Source organism: Dermacentor albipictus, chromosome 7 (genome assembly GCF_038994185.2).
Source record: "Dermacentor albipictus isolate Rhodes 1998 colony chromosome 7, USDA_Dalb.pri_finalv2, whole genome shotgun sequence".
Taxonomy (NCBI): Eukaryota; Metazoa; Arthropoda; class Arachnida; order Ixodida; family Ixodidae; genus Dermacentor; species Dermacentor albipictus.
In genome coordinates this window covers 81,662,203-81,681,242 of record NC_091827.1, presented here as the reverse complement: position 1 = coordinate 81,681,242, position 19,040 = coordinate 81,662,203, and the positions used below count along the sequence as shown (strand labels likewise).

The window sequence follows — 19,040 nt, the reverse complement described above, 5'->3', positions numbered from 1 at the left end:
GCACTTCGACGCACTGCATATTGTTCTGACAACGTTATCTTGCGCGCATTCTGCATAGCTTCTACCAGAACGCGCGCGTTCGTGCTTCACGTTCGGCGCCGGCGTTTCCCTGTAAACATTACGCTTACATAAGCTGCAACTGCCGGGAAGCGTGAGAAGCGTGGCAGGGATCTTCGAATGCTGTCGCGTCTCGCTATTAAAGGCGAAGCGTAAGCGTCCTCCAGTTTTAAAGCGAAGCTGATGAGGGGAGTTCCACAGACATTTTCGTGTGGCGTCGGTGGCAGGAAATGCCAATCAATAAACAACCAAAGTGCCAATTTTTTTGCCTTGAAACTCACTTGTCAATTGCTGTAAAATAAAACTTGCTTTTTGTGTAAGTCACTTTTCTCGAATAAAAGCGCCATTGAAAGCAGCATACGAGTGTAAGTAAACCGATTGACATGTAAGTACACCGAATGTTGTCTTACCTGGAGTAATGGGTTCCATGGTCATAGACAGGCATTCAAGTGCTTCTGCATCTTCGGAAAAGGTGACTGAATAATTTGCGTCGTGCGTGGTAAAGAACCAACTGGGGGAGAGGCGAAGGACCATCAATGATCAGGCAAACAAATTACAGTAAAGACAAGGCATTTTGCGCATTAGGTGATTGAGAAAACAATTGCTGCATCATTGTTATTTGCTTGAACACGAGCGTCTCACATGAGATGAAAGGGTCATTTTATTTATTTATTTGGCACCTGCATCGCCCTTGCAGGGATTACAGCAGGGGGGTACGTAAATAGCTACATAAATTGTTTTTCTATTCAAACACACAAAGGGTGGTAAAATTCATAATTGGTCTCCATACCTTCAGTAGTTGACGGAAGAGCATTCCACACACATATACGACGGTGGCCTAATGCACTTTTCTCTGTCAATGCCTCCTTTAGAATATTGTATACAATTAAAAAAATTTGTTTAAGGCTCTTTCTTCTGCACTTCAAAATCCTGCTATTGAAGTTAGCGCTTGCTTTCAGTGATACTGAGGTCTTTGTTGTAATTTCCCAATGCCAATCGGACTGCCATATTCTGGACTTTTTCAGGTGAATCAGTATAAGGGTGCCAACAAACACACGTGTACTCAAGTACCGTACGTACGTGAGCAAAATACAGCCGTTGTTTTCGTTTACCTTGTAATTGGCCGAAATTTCAACGGAGGAAACCAAACTTACGTGTAACCTTTATTCTTATTTCCTCTGCATGCATGTTGCATGTTAAACCTGAGGTAAATAAAACGCCAACGCACATGCATTCCCCAACCTTGCGTATACTAATATTAGTTACACTCACATTACTTTTATGAATGTTTCCTTGTAAACGTAACCTTTCAACATATTTAAACGTTATGTAAAATTTACCCTTTCGCGCAACAAGATGAAACTTTATCTAAATCACTTTTAAGGGAAGAAAAATAACAATCATTACCACTAACTCCACAAAGCACAACGTAGTCTGCGAACATCCTGAAAGTCCACGTAATACACCTAGCAATAACATTGATGTATAACAAAATATGAGAGGTCCCAGAAATGAGCCTTGGGCACTCTAGAGATCACCACATCAAGACCAGAAGTGATGGCGTTGAGAAACAGAGAATGTTGTCTGTATGAAACATATGCAGATATCCATGCAATTAGCTTTCTGTTCAATTTGTAGGCATGTAATTTACTAGTGAGTAGATAATGAACCCCAACATCAAACGGTTTTCGAAAATCTAAAGAAATACAATCAATTACTTGCCTTCTATCTATTGCTAGAACTAAATTGTGTCTAAATTCCTCAAGTTTAGTGGGACGAGGAAAGCCTTGCCGAAATATATGTTGCTTTCGATATCATTGGTTTAGTTTAACAAGATGTGACGCAACTGTGTTTAATGTGCTCACTGCATAAAATTCTGCCACTGGTACATGCAATTTACGCAACTTTAGACGACGAATGAGCGTTTCACGCAAATTCTTTCTGGTACACCCACACAACACCGTTCTCCGAAAAGTACACAGGCAAAGCGGCAACAGGCGCTGGCCGATTTGGAGTGCAGGGGGCCCGTTAAGGTAACCATCATCGAGTCACGCGTTGCGTCAGCTGACGTAACCAGCACCGACTGCCGTATCAGTCACAATGACTGTTAATGTGTGGCACTAACGGTACATTTGACAGGTCCCTTTCAGGCGCTCGAGAGATCTCTCGCGGGGTGGTCTACATTCGGCTGGCCGAAATCGAGCGCTCGGAACACATTTGCCTGGTGCGTTCAGAGCACCAAGCTTAATTTCAGAGTGCTCAGAGGCGCTCCCACCTTGAAACCTGGGAGGGCGGCCGAGATGCGACAAGAACTCGATCATGTGCCTAGTGCGATTATTCTAGGAACATTCAGCACGTCCGGCTGGGGCGGCCTTTCTCTGGCGCCATTGTCGGGAGGGTTCCACAATTGTGCACACCCAGTTGGAACGTGGTAGAAACTATATGTGCCTGGCACCAATCGGCATGTAAAACTCTCGGGAGGGCCCTTTTCAGCGAAACACAAGGATGGGAGCGCTTTCACTTCTGCAGCAAAGCTCCCTGTCACCACTCAACCTCGCATCGCCTTTCTCTTTAAAAGTGATTAGGAATTCATACACCACAAAAAGAAACTCGGGCGGTACGCATGAACAAGGTGTGCATTTCTTATGCGACTCTTCAAGTGGCTGCAGATAAGAAAAGCAGAAGAAAAGGTAAAAATGGTCAAGGAAAAATTCTTTACTACCCTGCGAAATATAGGGATGCAAGTTAGAATGCTACTCTATCCTTCCGTGATTTCGGAACGGCAGCATGCCCTAGGAAAGCAGTCCTTGCGCCGTTTTCTCCCCTCCCCCCATCGTACTTTTGCATTCCTTCCCCACTTCTGGTAGTTCAGTGATTTGCTATGGTCGAAAAGAGAGCGTTTTAAGGAACTGAATGTTTCTGCTATGCTTGGCTTCACGTTCTAGACTAATATTACACAGGCGCCGTTCACTTTCCTTATGCACACGCAATGTGAACGAGTACATTTTATCCTAGCGTACAAGAATTAGGAAGAATGAACATTTTGATCATCATCATCATCATCATCATAATCATCATCATCATCACTCTATATTTATGTCCACTGCCGGACGAAGGCACCTGCCAGCAATCTCCAATTAGCTTTGTGTTTCTCTAGCTGATTCCAACTTGCGCCTGTAAATTTCCTAATTTCATCATCCCACCAATTTTTCTGCCGTCCTCGCCTGCAGTAGAGTTCCCAGAGCAGCCACGCTACCTTCATTCGAAGTAGTGATGAGCAGGATACAAAGGCTTCCTTCTATAATCAGCGATGAAGTTAGAAGGGCTTTGCAGGACATGACCCAGGGAAAAACGGCAGGAGATGATGGAAGAACAGTCGGTTTAATCAAAGATTGAGGAGATATCACGCTTAGAAAGCTTGTGGCCCTTAGTGCGCAATGCCTCACGACTTCAAGTGAAACAGAGAAATTGGAGAATACCAGCATTATAGTAATGCATAAGAAGGAAGGCTTTAAACGCTTGTCAAACTATAGGTCTATTAGGTTGCTTTCAGTGATGTATAAAATTGCTTTCAGTGATGTATAAAATATTCACTAAGATCATTCCCAATGAAAGCAGGGCAACACTTGACTTCAGTTAACTATGAGAACAGGCTGGTTTCAGGAAGGGATTTTCTACAATAAATCACATCCATGCCATCATCAGTCAGGTAATCGGAAATCTGCGAAGTGCAATCAACCTCATTATATAAGAAGCCAACAAACACTGACACTGAGGACAGACAACATAGGGGAAATTACTTGGGCTTAGTAAATGAAATAAAGAAACGATAAATAATGTAAATGGAAGTGGCTGAAAATACAACTTGCCGCAGGTGGGGAATGATCCCACAACCTTCGCATTTCGCGCGCGATGGTCGACCAAATGAGCTACCACGTAGCCGTTTCCCCCATCCACTTTTCTTTGGTATTTATGTGGCCTAGTAGAACCCTGGGAGTGCTAGCCAGCACTCCTTGGCGGCGGACGTCGAACATCCGCCGCCAAGTCTGTCTACGTCTGCGTGTCTGTCTATGTCTGCGTATTCAAGCACCCCAGATAGTGCGATAGAATGGCGTTATCTGCAGCAGTAACTTTTTGATTCTGACTAAGATACGAGCTAAGAACGCCATAAACGTTTCGAAGCAGAGTTTGAACCATCAGTAAAACGATGGAACAGGGTTTAAGTCGTAAAGTTTAAGCAATATCGTTCCATGGAAGTGGGGGGGGGGGGGGTTGAAGGGGGCTTTCCCGTAACGCTATTCCAAACTGTTTTACAGCGAAGCAGTTAGCTTATAGTTGGTGGGAATTTTTCGTGGCGTCGCCCTCACGAAAAAAAAAAGATACCTTCAGCGAATGAAGCGAAAAGTGCATACATCATTTGGCATCACGCATAGAACATACAGCCCAGCATTCGTTTCAATTGAAGAACATGCACATAACAAGCATTTAAACCATGTAATTATTGATAAGGCCCTCCTGCCAACAATTCCGAACACGTAGCGCTCCCCGTACACGTTTCCCGGCAAACACTACTGTTGCGCAAGGTGGCGCGACGACGCGAAATTGCGACGTGAAGACCGACGTGACTAACCTTTTATATTTAAAATAAGAAGCCTAGCAACTAATTTTACTGTTGTTGCAGCACCGCTATGTGTAGGCAGCGCCTAGTTAGAAGACTCCCGAGGAGCAGTGTGAATACGAGGAGCGGCAAAGGCAAAAGAAATGGCAGTACGACCAGTGTCGGCGGGCAGGGGCTGGTCGTATTGGCTTGGAATTCCTGCACAGGGAAAGGCCGCACGCCCACATTCTCCGGTGGCTGAGCATTGTCTTGGAGGAATTGATCAATAATTCATTGCATGCTACCCTCAGCGGTTGTCATTGCACACTACCCTCAGCATACTACACTCAGAGCTGGACATCGGCCTTCGCAGGCTTGGGACGGCGATTCAATATTTTATTACAATTATGGAATCAACCCTTCACGATTGGTCAAAATTTGGGGGCGGGGGGCACCACTGCTTTGCCTGTCTATCAGGCGACGTGACGAAAAGCGCGATAGCTCCCCATCTAATATGACGTGTACACACTGATCATGCTTCATTGGACCGAACAAAAGAAAACTAGTTATTTCTCATTCGACGCCTTACCGCCATTAGCCCTCGACTATTGGTCAAAAGGTTTCGGACTTCGTCCACATCGCCGTTCTGTCATCCCACATAAAAAAAACCATAAGTTCTCACCACGTGTAGGTTACGTATGCGCATTAAAATAAACTAATATCCCGAAGAAAACTGAATTCTTTTAGAATAGACTAACGCTGCCTTGTTCCGAAAGGAATAGAATACGTGTGCCAACCAATAGCTTTGGCAATGGCTGCTCCGAGCTTCTGGCGAGAACACATTTGTTTCGTTTAAAATTAATTTTACGAGGCAGGGGTGCTATAATGTAAAGCTATTCCAAACTTTTCTATTCCAATTCTGCAATAAGCACTCCGCGATTCGTCAAAAATATTTCTGGACCCCACAACCCCCACTTCGCCTGTCTGTCACGAAACGTCACGAAAACAGCGATATCTCCCCATCTAATATTTCGCGTACACACTGATTATGCTTGATTGGGCCAAACAAAAAATAAATTGTTATTTCTCATTAGCCCTCAGTTATTTGTCAAAAGTTTTCGGGCTGCACCCCCTTCACCAGCCTGTCACGCGATGTCACAAAACCGTGAAATCTCACTGCGTCAAAAGGACGTGTACGCGTTAACGATGCATTAATATGCCGAAAGAAACTGAATTTTCCTCCCAATAGCCCAGGCTGCCACATTCCGAAAGGAATAAAAGACTGCTGCCACCATTTGCTCAGGCACTGGGTACTCGCACCTCTCGGAGAGCATGGGCTCATTTGCGTATAATAAAGCTTCTTGCGTGGCTGCGTAACGTTTTCGAGCACTCTTGGCACGTTTACGACCTCGCTCAGCCAATCTTTACTTGCTGAGGTTACGTTTTAGCGACATTCTTAACCTTCCGTTGCACCGCGTCTCGATTTTCGACCAGCCACCGCAAGCTATGTAAGGCAATGCGGACCAATCGTACACGCCGGCATTACCCTCTTCATCCGGTTATCTACATTCAGTGCGCTGGCTTGGCCCATCGAAACCCTCTCCACTTGAACGTGCTCCTCGCTTCCTGGAAGCCAATTACAAACAAGAAACTGCTCGATGTAGGAAATGATAGACGGCATTTCATTGGGCTGTTGAGTCAACGTTGCGGGTTACCACCGGATGCTTCCGTCGGCGGTTGCGCCAATTGGACGTCATTAAATTGGAATGAAAACACTGTAGTAGTTCTACGTTACAGAGCCCCAGTATAGCGTTGTGGAACCGTTTTGGCACGAATACGACATCACTATGCCAATTCTTATTGGCTAACCTTCCATTTCATCGACATCGTTAACTTTCCATTGCACACCGCCGCTATTTTCAACCAGCTACCGCTGGCAAGGCAAGCGGAAGCGGGCCATTCGCTGACTCCGGCACCACCTTCCTTATCCTGCTATGCACTGTCACAACTCAACACTCGGCTCCACCGAAACTCTCTCCATTTCTGCTTGGTCTCCACCTGTTGTCAGCCGATTAGATAAGAAGAACCTGTAAAACTGGTCAGTGCTATTCGCTTTGAAATCAAACAAAGGAGATTTCCTACAAACGAGGACAGCTTTTTATGCGGTGGTTCAAACAACGCTGCAGGTCACCACCCCATGCTTACGTCGACGGTGGCGTAAATTTGACGTCTGGACATAGAAATAAAAACATGCTGAAATAGTTTTAAATCTTAAGGCCCCAGAATTCATTGATGCTTTGCCGATGCGTATGTGGTCAAAAAAAAAAACCTTCCCTGTTCTCAATGTTCTCAATACTCAATGTTCAGTAAATGCATATTATGAAGGGTTAGATAAGTATTGCTACTGTATCTACATTACTATTATGTATGTACTACCCCGTTTTAATATACAAGACTAATATCTGGATGGTGGAATAAAATATGTTGTTAGAACTGCACCCACAATCACAGACTTAAAAAGAATAGTGTTCCGCAGTAACATAACAGTCATGTGAAGTATTTGTTTTAGAAATGCCCATTGTACACTAGAAATTGAGTGAATGACACTGTAGCAGCAGTGCGGTCACTGGGCCATCTTACATAGCTCAACTGCTCATAATTTCGTATGTTCTGCTCACTGACAGCCAGAAAAGTGAGAGGAATCGCCTTTTGAAAATCATCGTTTCTTCTATGTGGGACGCCGCGCTATTCTGCCGGAAACAAGCAACTTGAGTGACAGGTCACGCTAATTTATTCGTGCACACATAAATTTATTTATACTTAAGTTAACTGCATTTAGAAGGAAGACTACTTAGTTTTTAGCTTTCGAAATGTTGTCAAGGTACTCACTCACAACCATTCAACTTGTACTTCCGTAAAAATGTATAGTTAGTAGCAGTAGCTCCTGTAGATGCTTCATTGCAAGATTCTTCTGCAGTTTGTATGCACACCTTCGATTTGCCGTCATTTACGGTGTCATTGTAGCTGCGTTGGAGCATCCAGTATGGCTGCTGTTTTCGCATTGCCTGGAAAATGTAATGTCATGAAGTACATTTTAATTAAGCAGGAGATAAAGCTGTAGCGTAAATAATGGAGGTTGCTCAAAGAATGTGTGCAATAAATATTTTACCTTCACTCCTTAAACTACTCGGAATAGCAGATTTTCAAAATTCACAGTGATGCGGACACACTAGCTGCGTCCGCCATATTAAAAGAGGAGCATTTCTGAGGCGGCTGCAACTTCTGAAGCGGGACCATCGTCGCCGTGCGGCAATGGAAGACTTTAATATCCAACAACTGCCCCTCTATCGCCCGGTGAATAATGAATAGTGGATTGCGCTGTACTGCCACGAATCAACAAAGCTAAGCCTCCGCGCTTTTGCACCTTTTGGTGTTCGTCCGAACCATTTTGCCAGCACACGTGCTTTTTTTAAACTGAAACCTAAGCGGAGCCTCTCTTTGCGGCAACGCACGCTTCGACCTTGACCAATTTGCTCTGAAAATTTCCTGTTTAAGTATATAACTTTTTATGTGCTTACAGTGCTAAAACTACCATTTGATCATGAGGCGGATCATAGCGAAGGGCTCCGCATGAACTTTAAACACCTCAATTTTTTTTATGCGCACACAATACACGATAGTTGAGTTGTTGCATTCCAGCCCGATAGAAATTTGGCCACCCTGGCTGGTATTGAACCTGCGACGTGAAGCTCGGCAGCGCCACGCCGTAGCCACTGGACTGCCAGGGCGGCTAACCATGGAAAATTTATCAGTTGCTGTGAGTGTTTTACGTCAAGACTTTAGGACTACCTTACTGTCCAATAGAACGCATCACATTTGTTGCTTCCGCAAGAAGATGTGCCACACGTTAAAAAGTTAAGATCCTGTACCAGTGACCTTTCTCGAATCTGATAATACTCGCCATGAGTGCAACTAATCACCACCGTGAATGGTTTCTCTTGTCGTGTTAGATTCTCCCTTCGAGTGAACGACTTAGAATAACGCAGTTAGGTCGCACGTGCATGTCCTGTGAAATCAGAGGACAAACATGACCACCAAGTCTAATGCTGGGACTTGGGGCCCTATAACGTAAAACTTTTGCAATGTGCATTTATTCCAATCTCCTGACGTGAAATTTGCGTAACCACCGATGCAAGAATCGGGCGGTGACCCGGCAGTGTTGTCTAAGTAGGCCAATCAAACGCGCTCCTCCTCGTCTATAGCAGGTCACTTTTGTTTGCTTTAAGAACGAACAACGTTGTCTAGACTGAGCGGCTTGTCTTATCTAAATGGGTGATAAGACGCGAAGAGCACGCTCAAGGGAAGAGGGATTCGATGGGGCTGAGCCAGTGCACTGAATATCGATAACCGGATGAAGAGGGTGGTGCCAGCCTCTGTAATTGGTTCGTTTCCCCTTACTTAGCTTGCGGTGGCTGGTTGAAAATTGTGGTGGCGGGCAACGGAAAGTTAAAAATGCCGCTAAAATTGATACTCAGCAAAGCGGAGTTCTTAGTCTTTGATGGGGGAACTTCTGCAAAAGCAAGTGACACTCAACGCACAATGATAGTGGCGAGCACAGTCGGCGATCATCGGAAAACATTCGCGGGTCTACAACATTCACATGGGGACGGAATACAAGCGAATGTGTTTAGGCTGCAGTGCATGGACTGCGTACGTAATGAGATCACACATTTTTTTTAATACGGTACCACACTACGCAGACACAAATGCCGCCACGGTCACCACACCTCCCATGCATCTGCCGTAACCGCTGCTGTAGCCACACCGGCACCTCCGACGCGCGAGGCGTTATAACCAATGAAGCGCGGGCCACGTGCACAGGAGCCGTCGCCACACCCTTTCCCCCTTTCGTTATCTTTCAAGCAGGATTTCAAACAAATAAAGCGCATGAATGCCAATTTGCTACAGTAAGCGCACTTCGTAGTATGTATACAGTGTTTCTCCTACAACGCAGAATTTATGTGGTTTTATCTGTACCCAAAATATTAAACTTATTTATGGAAGCTGGCGGAATTCTTGAAGCCTACTTCACCTCCGCCGCTGTTAAGCCCGGTATCGTACAAATTCCGGGATCGGCGCACACATTCCTGTCGCCTATACGGACGTAAGCCGGCCATGATAAAGCCCCACCCCCTCCTGGCAACGCACTCATTGAACCTTCCAGCGTTATCACTGGCACTCGCGTAAGGGGGACGTACTCTTGAATATTGTTGTGCCATTACCACCAGCCCGGATTCCGAATCTACAAGATGCAGAATTTATCCTGCGAGCGCCCTTTGGACAAACCCGGGGCTGCGCCGAAAGGCACAGCGCCCTAATTCTCCCTTGACAAGTCAAGATGCTGAGCTGTCAGGCAACGGTGTCCTGCGGAGAAGCATCGGCGAGCGACATGTTCAAACGTGCAACCAAGTGCCAGACAGCCCGGCGCCGTACCTCCTTTTGCCAGGAGGTCAACGCGCGCGCCAACTTTGAACCGGGTGGCCAGCGCGGTCGCTGGTTGGACCTCTCGGACGACCGTCGAGTGCTGGCTTTGTATTGGGTCGTTTGAGTGACAATGGTTTCTCGGGGCATTATAAGGCCCGACGCTGCGCCTGGAAAACCGGATCCGCCGACCCACCGGGAGCTGAGTGCCGCTCTCGACTGGAGTGAGATGTGTCACGCGTTGCAGTCTCGCCGGACGTCGCCGTGCGGGAACAGTCGCGTTTGCTGTGAGCTCTCGGCCCCAGTGCCGATCCGATCCTGTCTTGTATAATGACCTGTATATAGTGTATAAAGTCCCTTTTGTTATTCTCACCGAAGCCTGACTCGGAGTCTTCGCTACCAACGCTCCGTCACGAAACGGGTGACGAGCGCTACGGGACCACCTCAAAGTCGTAATATTGGTGGCAGCGGTGCAAATTCGTAACAGTGGATGGCAGCTACGGGATTGACCGGCATCAGCTGCCTCGGCACGGTGAGTGCCTGAAGTTTACCTCAAACACCAGACTTTCTCTGACACAGGTTATAGTAGCTTAGGGAAGGATTTGGTGTTGCATTGTGTTAACCTTGCGTGTTTCCAGCCTAGTGAGAATGTTTTGAAAACCAGGGGATGCTGAGGGAGTAAACAGGGCAGTGTGTGAAATACTTGCATATGTCTTACTAGTAGCATTATAGTAGCGTACGGCAGGTATATTCAAAAAGGGTAAACAGCAGGTGGACAGTGTGAACGATGGAGAAGTACAAGGTCAAGGAGGAGGAGGAGGAATGAACGTTTATTGTAGGAAACAGCGAGAAAGTGTCCGTGTCCTTTCTTCGCCCTAGGTGGACGGCTCTCTTAGTCCAGAAAGCCGTTGGCTAATGCTGCAGCCCAGGCCCGGTCCACCAGACTTCGCTGATCTTCCAGGCTCTGTGCCTTTAACAATGCCTCCCACGTTTCTTCGATCGCTTGTAGCGGTTCTGAGGCATCATCTTCACTGTTTTTCTCTCGGTGCGGGCACACCAACACCATGTGTGGGAGCGTGTCTGGTACCTCACAATACCGGCATAGGTATGAGGATTTGGTGGGGTGCATTTGGTGCATGATAATTCCATGTACATACGCATTTGTTTGTAGTCTGCGGAGGGCGGTGGCTTCTTCCTTGCCTAATTTTGGATGAGGTGGAGGATATGGTCTTCTTTCCAGTCGGTACTATTGCAATATTACGGCGTAGTTGATGGGAATGTCCTCCACCCTCGTCGCTTTCCGGAGACCGTGCGGCAGGAAATCCCGGCTGGTATGCTCTCGGGCGGCAGCATGTGCTGCTTCGTTTCCTGCCAGGTGTTCGTGGCCTGGGGTCCATGCGACGTAGGTGTCAGGTAGTTCTTGGCGTCTTGTTATTTCTTTTAGAATCTTCACTGCTGCGGCAGAAATTTGGCCTTTTCGTAGGTTTCTACATGCCGTTTGGGAGTCGCTCAAGATGATTGCTGTGTCTTTGCACGTGGCGATGCCGAGGACGATGGCCACTTCCTCCGCCGTTTTTGGATTTCTGGCCGGTATGGTGGCAGCGGTTAGCTCCTTCCCTTGGTTGTTGGTCACGGTAATTGGGTATGCTCTTCTACCTGGGTATTTTGCCGCATCTGTATATCTTGTGTTCGGGTTCTTTGAGTATTTCTTGCTCAGAGCTCTAACGCTTACTTGTCTTCTGTCTTTGTGGTATGTTGCATGCATGTTGCGAGGTATTGGAGCGACTGAGATAGAGTCACGAAGAAGTGGCGGCAATCGGGCTTTCGCGTCTGAGTCTGCTATGAAGTTTTCGCTGTATGCGAGCTTGCGAAGTGCTGCTCTGCCTGTTTGAGTCAGCTTAAGGCGTTCCAGCTGGCTGGCTCTGTGCGCTTCGCTCATTTCTTCCCAGGTGTTATGGAGGCCAAGTTTGAGGAGTGTCGTGGTTGAGGTCGTACTGGGGAGTCCTAGTGCGCTCTTGATTGTTTTTCTGGTGATGATGTTGAGTTTTTCAATTTCAGCTTCCTTGAGGAGTAGATACGGGGTGCCATATGTGATCCGGCTTATCAGGAGTGCTTGGATTAATTGGACGGTTTCTTGCTCTCTAAGTCCTCTTCTTTGGGTGGTTATACGCCGAATGAGATGGGTTACTTGTGTTAGGGTCTTCTGAAGCTTCGGAAGTGTAGCTGCCCCAGAACCGTCTTTATGTATTGTGAGGCCAAGGACGCGGAGGGAGCCAACTTGAGGGATATAGATTCCACTGAGTCTGACGTTGGTATCTGGAGCGACGTAGCCTGGTGGTCTTCCCCGGGTCCTTGCCTTGAGTATAAGTAGCTCAGCTTTTTCGGGGGCGCACTGGAGACCGCATTTTGAGAGGTACTGTTCTATCTGATCGATTGCCTCTTGGAGGGTAGTTTGCTGTTGGCCGGTTGTGGACGCTTTTGTCCATAACGTTATATCGTCGGCGTATATTGCATGGCTTAAATCTTCGATGCCATCGAGTTGTTGTGGCAGCTTAATCATTGCGAGATTGAACAGCAAAGGTGAAATGACTGACCCTTGTGGAGTTCCTTTGTTGGGCATTTCGAACTTGTCGCTTCGGATGTTGCCTATACCCACCGCATTGAGTTGGCCTCAACCAAAAGAAAGAATGCGATCCTTGAGGTCATGAGGACTGGGGACGTAACGGCTGAGGAAGCCGAAGAGGCCTGGGCGGATATCAGTGAAGGTCGCGAAAGGGAGGAAAGGAAAGAAAAGGAACGTCGGGAGTGGCAGGCAGAAAAGGAACGTCACGACTAGGAAAAAAGGGAGAAGGAACGTCGCGAGGAGGAAAGGAAAGAGAAGGAGCGACGTGAGCAGGAGCTTAAAATGAAAGAGCTGGAAACCCGAAATAGCTCGCCGGCGCCTAGTCTCACTTGTAACGGTCCAAGAATACGCGATCAGCTTCCACCCTTTGTCGTCAGAGAGGGTATGGCTAAATACCTAGTGAAATTTGAGCACGTGTGCGAACGGAATAGCATTGAGCGATCCCTCTGGGCACAGAATCTGTTAGCCTTGCTTCCTGGGGAGGCATCAGACGTAATAACTTGCTTATCGAAAGAGGCGTTTGAGAGCTACAATGATGTGAAGGAAGCGCTACTGTGGAAGTACAAATTGTCGCCCGAAGCTTTCCGGCAGAGGTTCCGGTATGCAAAAAAGGGCAGGGAGTCGAATGTTGACTTCACGTTTCGTCTAAAAGCCGACCTTGTGGAATGGCTGAAGGGCGAAGAGGTTTACGACGACCGCGACACAATCGTCGAATGCATCGCGTTGGAGCAGTTCTACCGTTGCATTGATGAGGATGTCAGGCTATGGCTGCAAGATAGGCTAAATGAGGTTAAGCTAAGCAAGGCAGCAGAGTTAGCGGAAGAGTATTGCACCTGCCGCAGCTTGCACAGCAAGGCAGTGCGCGTAGAAAAAGCAGATAGGAGAGATGGTTTTTCCGGGAAGCCCGAAAAACGGAAGCCATTAACTTGTTACAATTGCAAAAACCAAGGGCACATCGCTGCGAACTGCCCAGAGAAAATTGCTTTTGCAACAAAACAGCGAAACAATACGACGCGTTCTTTTGAAAAACGGAAACCGTTAACCTGCTACAATTGCAAAAAGCAACGGCACATCGCTGCGGACTGCCAAGAGAAAATTGCTTTTGCAACAATACAGGAAACTCACAAAACCATACGACTATTGGAGCCGTATATGCAGGAAATTAAGGTAAACGGTAAATAGTGCTGAGTACTTCGGGACTCTGCAGCAACTATGGACGTTGTTCACCCGTCTTTCGCCTCCTCGAGTGATTTTACGGGAGAATGCGAGAGGATACGGCAAGTGGCCGAGGAGGAGAGTGTCTGTTTACCGATCGCAACGGTTATCATTGAAGCAGAGTATGGGAAACTTAACACAAAAGCCACTGTGTCTGCCGCCCTCCCGGAGCACTTTCCCTACCTCTTCTCAAATATGTCGGAGCAACTGCTGAAGGATCAGGGCAAATCATAATTTGCCGACGTGGCGTACATGGTCCTCACGCGATCCAAAGCGCGCCCGCTGTCGTGGGAACTTGACTTTGCGTCGGTGAGCGAACAGCGTTATGGCACACGGACCGATCAAGGTAACTTGAGTGGCGAGCAATCACGGCAGAGGCAGAGTTCGGAGGCTGGCCTGGGCGAGCGGGTCCTCGAAGTGAGTGGGAGTGACACGTGCAGTGCTAGACGCGATATGGACGCGACGCCGCAGTTAGGCGGCGCGGGCTCCACACTCGCTCCGGTTTCCGCTAGCTGGCAGGAGCAGGTTGCAGTTGAAAGAGAAACTCTGATTCGCGAGCAACAGGAAGACTGTTCACTAGCCGATCTGAGGAAGAGCGTCAAATAGGGAGTGAAAAAAAGAGGGTTTCATTTTACGAAGAATCTGGCTTATTGTACCGCCGCTACACGGATAAGCAGGGTCGCAAATATAAGCAGCTTCTGATTCCGCGAAAATCTCACCGGGAAAAATGAATGATCTCATTTGCTTCCTCAGCAGTATGTTTTCGGTCCAAGTGATTTCAAGGGGACCATTCTATTTGTCATTATTATTGCTGATTATTAATTGTTCGTGATATTTTGGTGTGTTGTTCATTTGAAAACTGGTTGTTTGAGCCTTGTGTACCAGATCGTACACCTACCTCTTGTTGCAGCGGGAGCAAAAAGAGGGATAGCAATTTAGTTAGGTTGATTTGAATTATGGCCTTGTCTGGTGCTTGACGGGAGACGGAGGGCACTCGTTCGTGTTGGGTGTTGCCTTTTGCCGGTCAGTTTTGCAAGCTGCAGAACGAGCAACTGGGACTAGTGGCGAGAAGCAAGGGCTTAGGAACGACCCGAGCGGAGCTGGTCGAGGTGCCTTGGCGACAACGCGGTGAGCAGAGCTCCTGTCCTGGCGAGTGGGACCTGGGCACGTGAAGTTACCTGGCGTCCAGACACTGGACGTGAACTTAGACGAGCCTGACGAACGTGCGCGCCTGGCATCCGAGCCACGTGGAGGCAGCTCGTCTTCCCGGCGCCTTATCTCATGGCGGGGATGCTGTTGTGCCGTTACCACCAGCCCGGATTCCGAATCTACAAGATGCAGAATTTATCCTGCGAGTGCCCTTTGAACAAACCCGAAGCTGCGCCGAAAGGCACAGCGCCCTAATTCTCCCTTGACAAGTCAAGATGCTGAGCTGTCAGGCAACGGTGTCCTGAGGAGAAGCATCGGCGAGCGACATGTCCAAACGTGCAACCAAGTGCCAGACAGCCCGGCGCCGTACTTCCTTTTGCCTGGAGGTCACCGCGCGCGCCAACATTGAACCGGGTGGACAGCGCGGTCGCTGGTTGGACCTCTCGGAGGACCCTCGAGGGCTGACTTTGTATTGGGCCGTTTGAGTGACAATGGTTTCTCGGGGCATTATAAGGCCCGACGCAGCCGCCTGGAAAACCGGATCCGCTGACCCACCGGGCGCTGAGTGCCGCTCTCGACTGGAGTGAGATGTGTCACGCGTTGCAGTCTCGCCGGCCGTCGCCGTGCGGGAACAGTCGCGTTTGCTGTGAGCTCTCGGCTCCAGTGCCGATTCGATCCTGTCCTGTATAATGACTTGTATATAGTGTATAAAGTCCCCTTTGTTATTTTCACCGACGCCTGGCTCAGAGTCTTCGCTACCAACGCTCCGTCACGAAACGGGTGACGAGCGCTACGGGACCACCTCAAAGTCGTAATAGTGGTGGCAGCGGTGCAATGTTGTAACAATATACACCACTATTGGAGTCGCACACACTATGAATACGCAAGGTTCGGCTACAACACGCCCAAGACATGTAATCGACTACAAAATCAAGCATTTTCTGTTATGTGCAAGTGCATCCTTCGCCGAACGATAATGTTCAACATTTGTTAGCCGGCGAAAAACGGTCACACGAGAGAGATAAACATGTGCACTTCCAATTCGCTTGAAAGAAAGCAGAAGCGCACAATGCACAAAGCACTTTCTCTTTATGCGCCCAATAGTGATGGTAGAGCGAGAGCGACGTTTTCGGGGCTAGGTAGCAGACAGCAGCAACTCGTCAAAGTGGGTGAATTTGGCTAAGAATTGTAACCGCATTAAAAATTACAGGTCACCAAGGTCTTAAGAATTGCGGTCGTCCAGCGCACTGGCCTCGTTATCGCTGTGCCGCCTAAGAAGCGTTCCATTTGGTGCGCAATCAAATGCACCCAACAATAGGTTACTGGTGCACTTGCACATTACAGCTCGGCTCATGCACCGCGCATGCCTGCCGTCACGGTAGCTCGATTCCTGTCAATTCGCTGATCATGGCATTCGTAAGCGACGTTAGAAGCAATCTAATGTGACACTTTCAATTGCCGCAGGCTGTGGCAAATGTGTTGGATCTCTTCTACCACACTATCGATGTCAATGCTTTGTCTCACTGGTGAAACTGCGATGATGTTTTGTGTTCCCTAGCGCTTTAACTATCGATTATCACACTATAGATAACTTCCTCAGCTCACAGCAACAGACATCGTTCGCGAGGCGATCCGGCTGTTTTCTGCATTTTGTGATGCCGTACCTTCATGGGAACATAGAGCGTGAGCAAAAGTGTAACACATTGCACCTGCCACTGGTGTAGACTTGTGGTCATCATAAGTGTTTACTTCGCAGACGCCGAGCCTTGTGAGCTCTAAGCACACGAATCCATCTTAACGCCACGGTTTCGGTGACAAGTGACTTTTGCACCATTTGCTGTAGCTAGGAGGGCTACTATGATCCTTTCACGAAGGACTCTGGGCAGAGATTCGAGTTCTTCTCCCGCATACTGTGGACGAGTAGGGTAGCCCACGCGGCAAAGTAATTTTCTGCCAGAGGAGGTTAAGCTAAGCCGCTCCTGTTGAGATATGAGCGTCACTGCCCGTAGCTCCTCGTAGTTATTGTGAATCCCGAGGGCCAGCAGACGTTCTGTAGAGGTTCCCTGTGGTAGGCCGAGAGCCCATTTGTACGACGTTCTAATCAACGCATCTAGGGCCTTTAGTCCTGTTTTCGTGGGGTCCTGGAAAGGGAGGCTATATGTGAGACAACTTAGCACAAAAGCCTGAACGAGCCTGATCGTCTCTGTTTCCTTGAAACATTTTCGGTGATAAGTTACTCTACGGATCGTACGGGAGATATGTTTCACCGTAGTCCTAAGGGTGTTAATGGTGTGGTCTACTCGTTTGTTGCTTTGCAGCCACAGTCAGAAAGGCTAGAAATCGCTCATTATATCCAAGACTTTTTTTCGCCGTATTAAACTGTGGTGGGCCGATTTACTGACTCTCATTTTGGATATTTGAGGCTTTGACCTGCGACAACGCACGACTTTCCGAATATTCTGCAGAATCATGAATTACAGTCATGACGTTTTCAGCGGTGAGTTAAGGGATAATTAAATTTCTAAATTAGCAATGGCATTACATTGGTCAAAATTTATTTCGCCCCAGTAGTTTACCTCCTTCAGGTGCCGTGTGCACTATTGCGCACGACAAGACAATGCACTGAAGCTGAAAGCACCCATAAAATGTTATTTCAAACGTGAAACACACAGTTTTAAAGACTACTGGTTCGTACTTGTGTTGCAAGTTTGAATAATTTTTGTAATGTGGGAGAGAACACGAGTTGGGATGCGCAGGATTGGGTACTTGCTCTTGGTGTCAGTGTGTCCTCATATGATGGGATAACCCCGTTCTTCGATTTTCAGTGTAAAATTTCACACGAGGCATATTTTGATGTTGCTGGGCAGGTGCTTTGCGATTATCCTAGAAATGAAATATTGAATGTTCTCCCATCCGACATTTCTCCAGAGAGTTGTCGCGTGCAGTCCAGATTCTGCATACTCGGTGAGGCATTTAAAATTGTTTTGTTGTGTAGCAGTACGCTTTTAATGATCTGCGGCATGCAACTAATGTGGTGCAACCAACATTTCAGTGGATAAAGTTAGTTGCCAACATGAGGAACCAACTTGGCGCCGTTAAGCACATAATAAAGTGTCACATTTTGCAACACCTCTATGGAAGGTGAGTGCATTCCTTATATGCTCTTACAAACACTGAAGAAATGAACAGATGTCATGCCGCCGGCAGCGTGTTGTGGTGAAAGCGTAAGGACCTCAAGGGCCTCATGCAGTGCTGTGATTTCATGCGTAAATAGCGAATGTGTAGAAATTTCTATTTGATCTTTTGTCAACTAGCAGCATGACGATTTAAAACGGCACAGAGCGCATAATGACATGCTGCTTTTCCTGAGCGTTTGCTGGCTTATATATATATATATATATATATATATATATATATATATATATATATATATATATATATATATATATATATATATATATGTATATATATATATATATATATGTATATATATATATATATATATATATATATATATATATATATATATATATATATATATATATATATATATATATATATATATATGTGTGTGTGTGTGTGTGTGTGTGTGTGTGTGTGTGTGTGTGTGTGTGTGTGATGATGTATGGGGTTTTGTGGCGCAAGGGCCAGGTATGGCCAAAGAGCGCCATGTCTGTGCTAATGAGTTTGCGGTGTCAATGATTACTATGAAGTTCGTGTGAGGCGGCTGTACAGGGGCCTTAAAATATACGCTCTAAAGTGCGTAAAATCTGTATGATAAAATTATGGCGATGACGTATGACTTGTACTATGAACATTTAGATGCATTTAAAAAGAATGATACGATAGGTAAAATATATCTGATTGTAAAAAATCCTAGAGCACTACTGCCTCCTTAGAGCCCTTGAAACACAAGGG

At 47.0% G+C, this 19,040-nt stretch overlaps 1 protein-coding gene across 1 annotated transcript in view; it reads right to left on the bottom strand.

The window, feature by feature from the left end:
• LOC139047857 (uncharacterized) overlaps window positions 1-19,040 on the bottom strand; it is an 88,732-nt gene that overhangs the window by 52,262 nt on the left and 17,430 nt on the right. Inside the window, exon 2 of the mRNA XM_070521998.1 lies at window positions 468-568. Within this exon, the coding sequence (XP_070378099.1) occupies window positions 468-502 (35 nt within the window). The 5' untranslated portion in view covers window positions 503-568. The remainder of the gene's footprint in view (window positions 1-467; window positions 569-19,040) is intronic.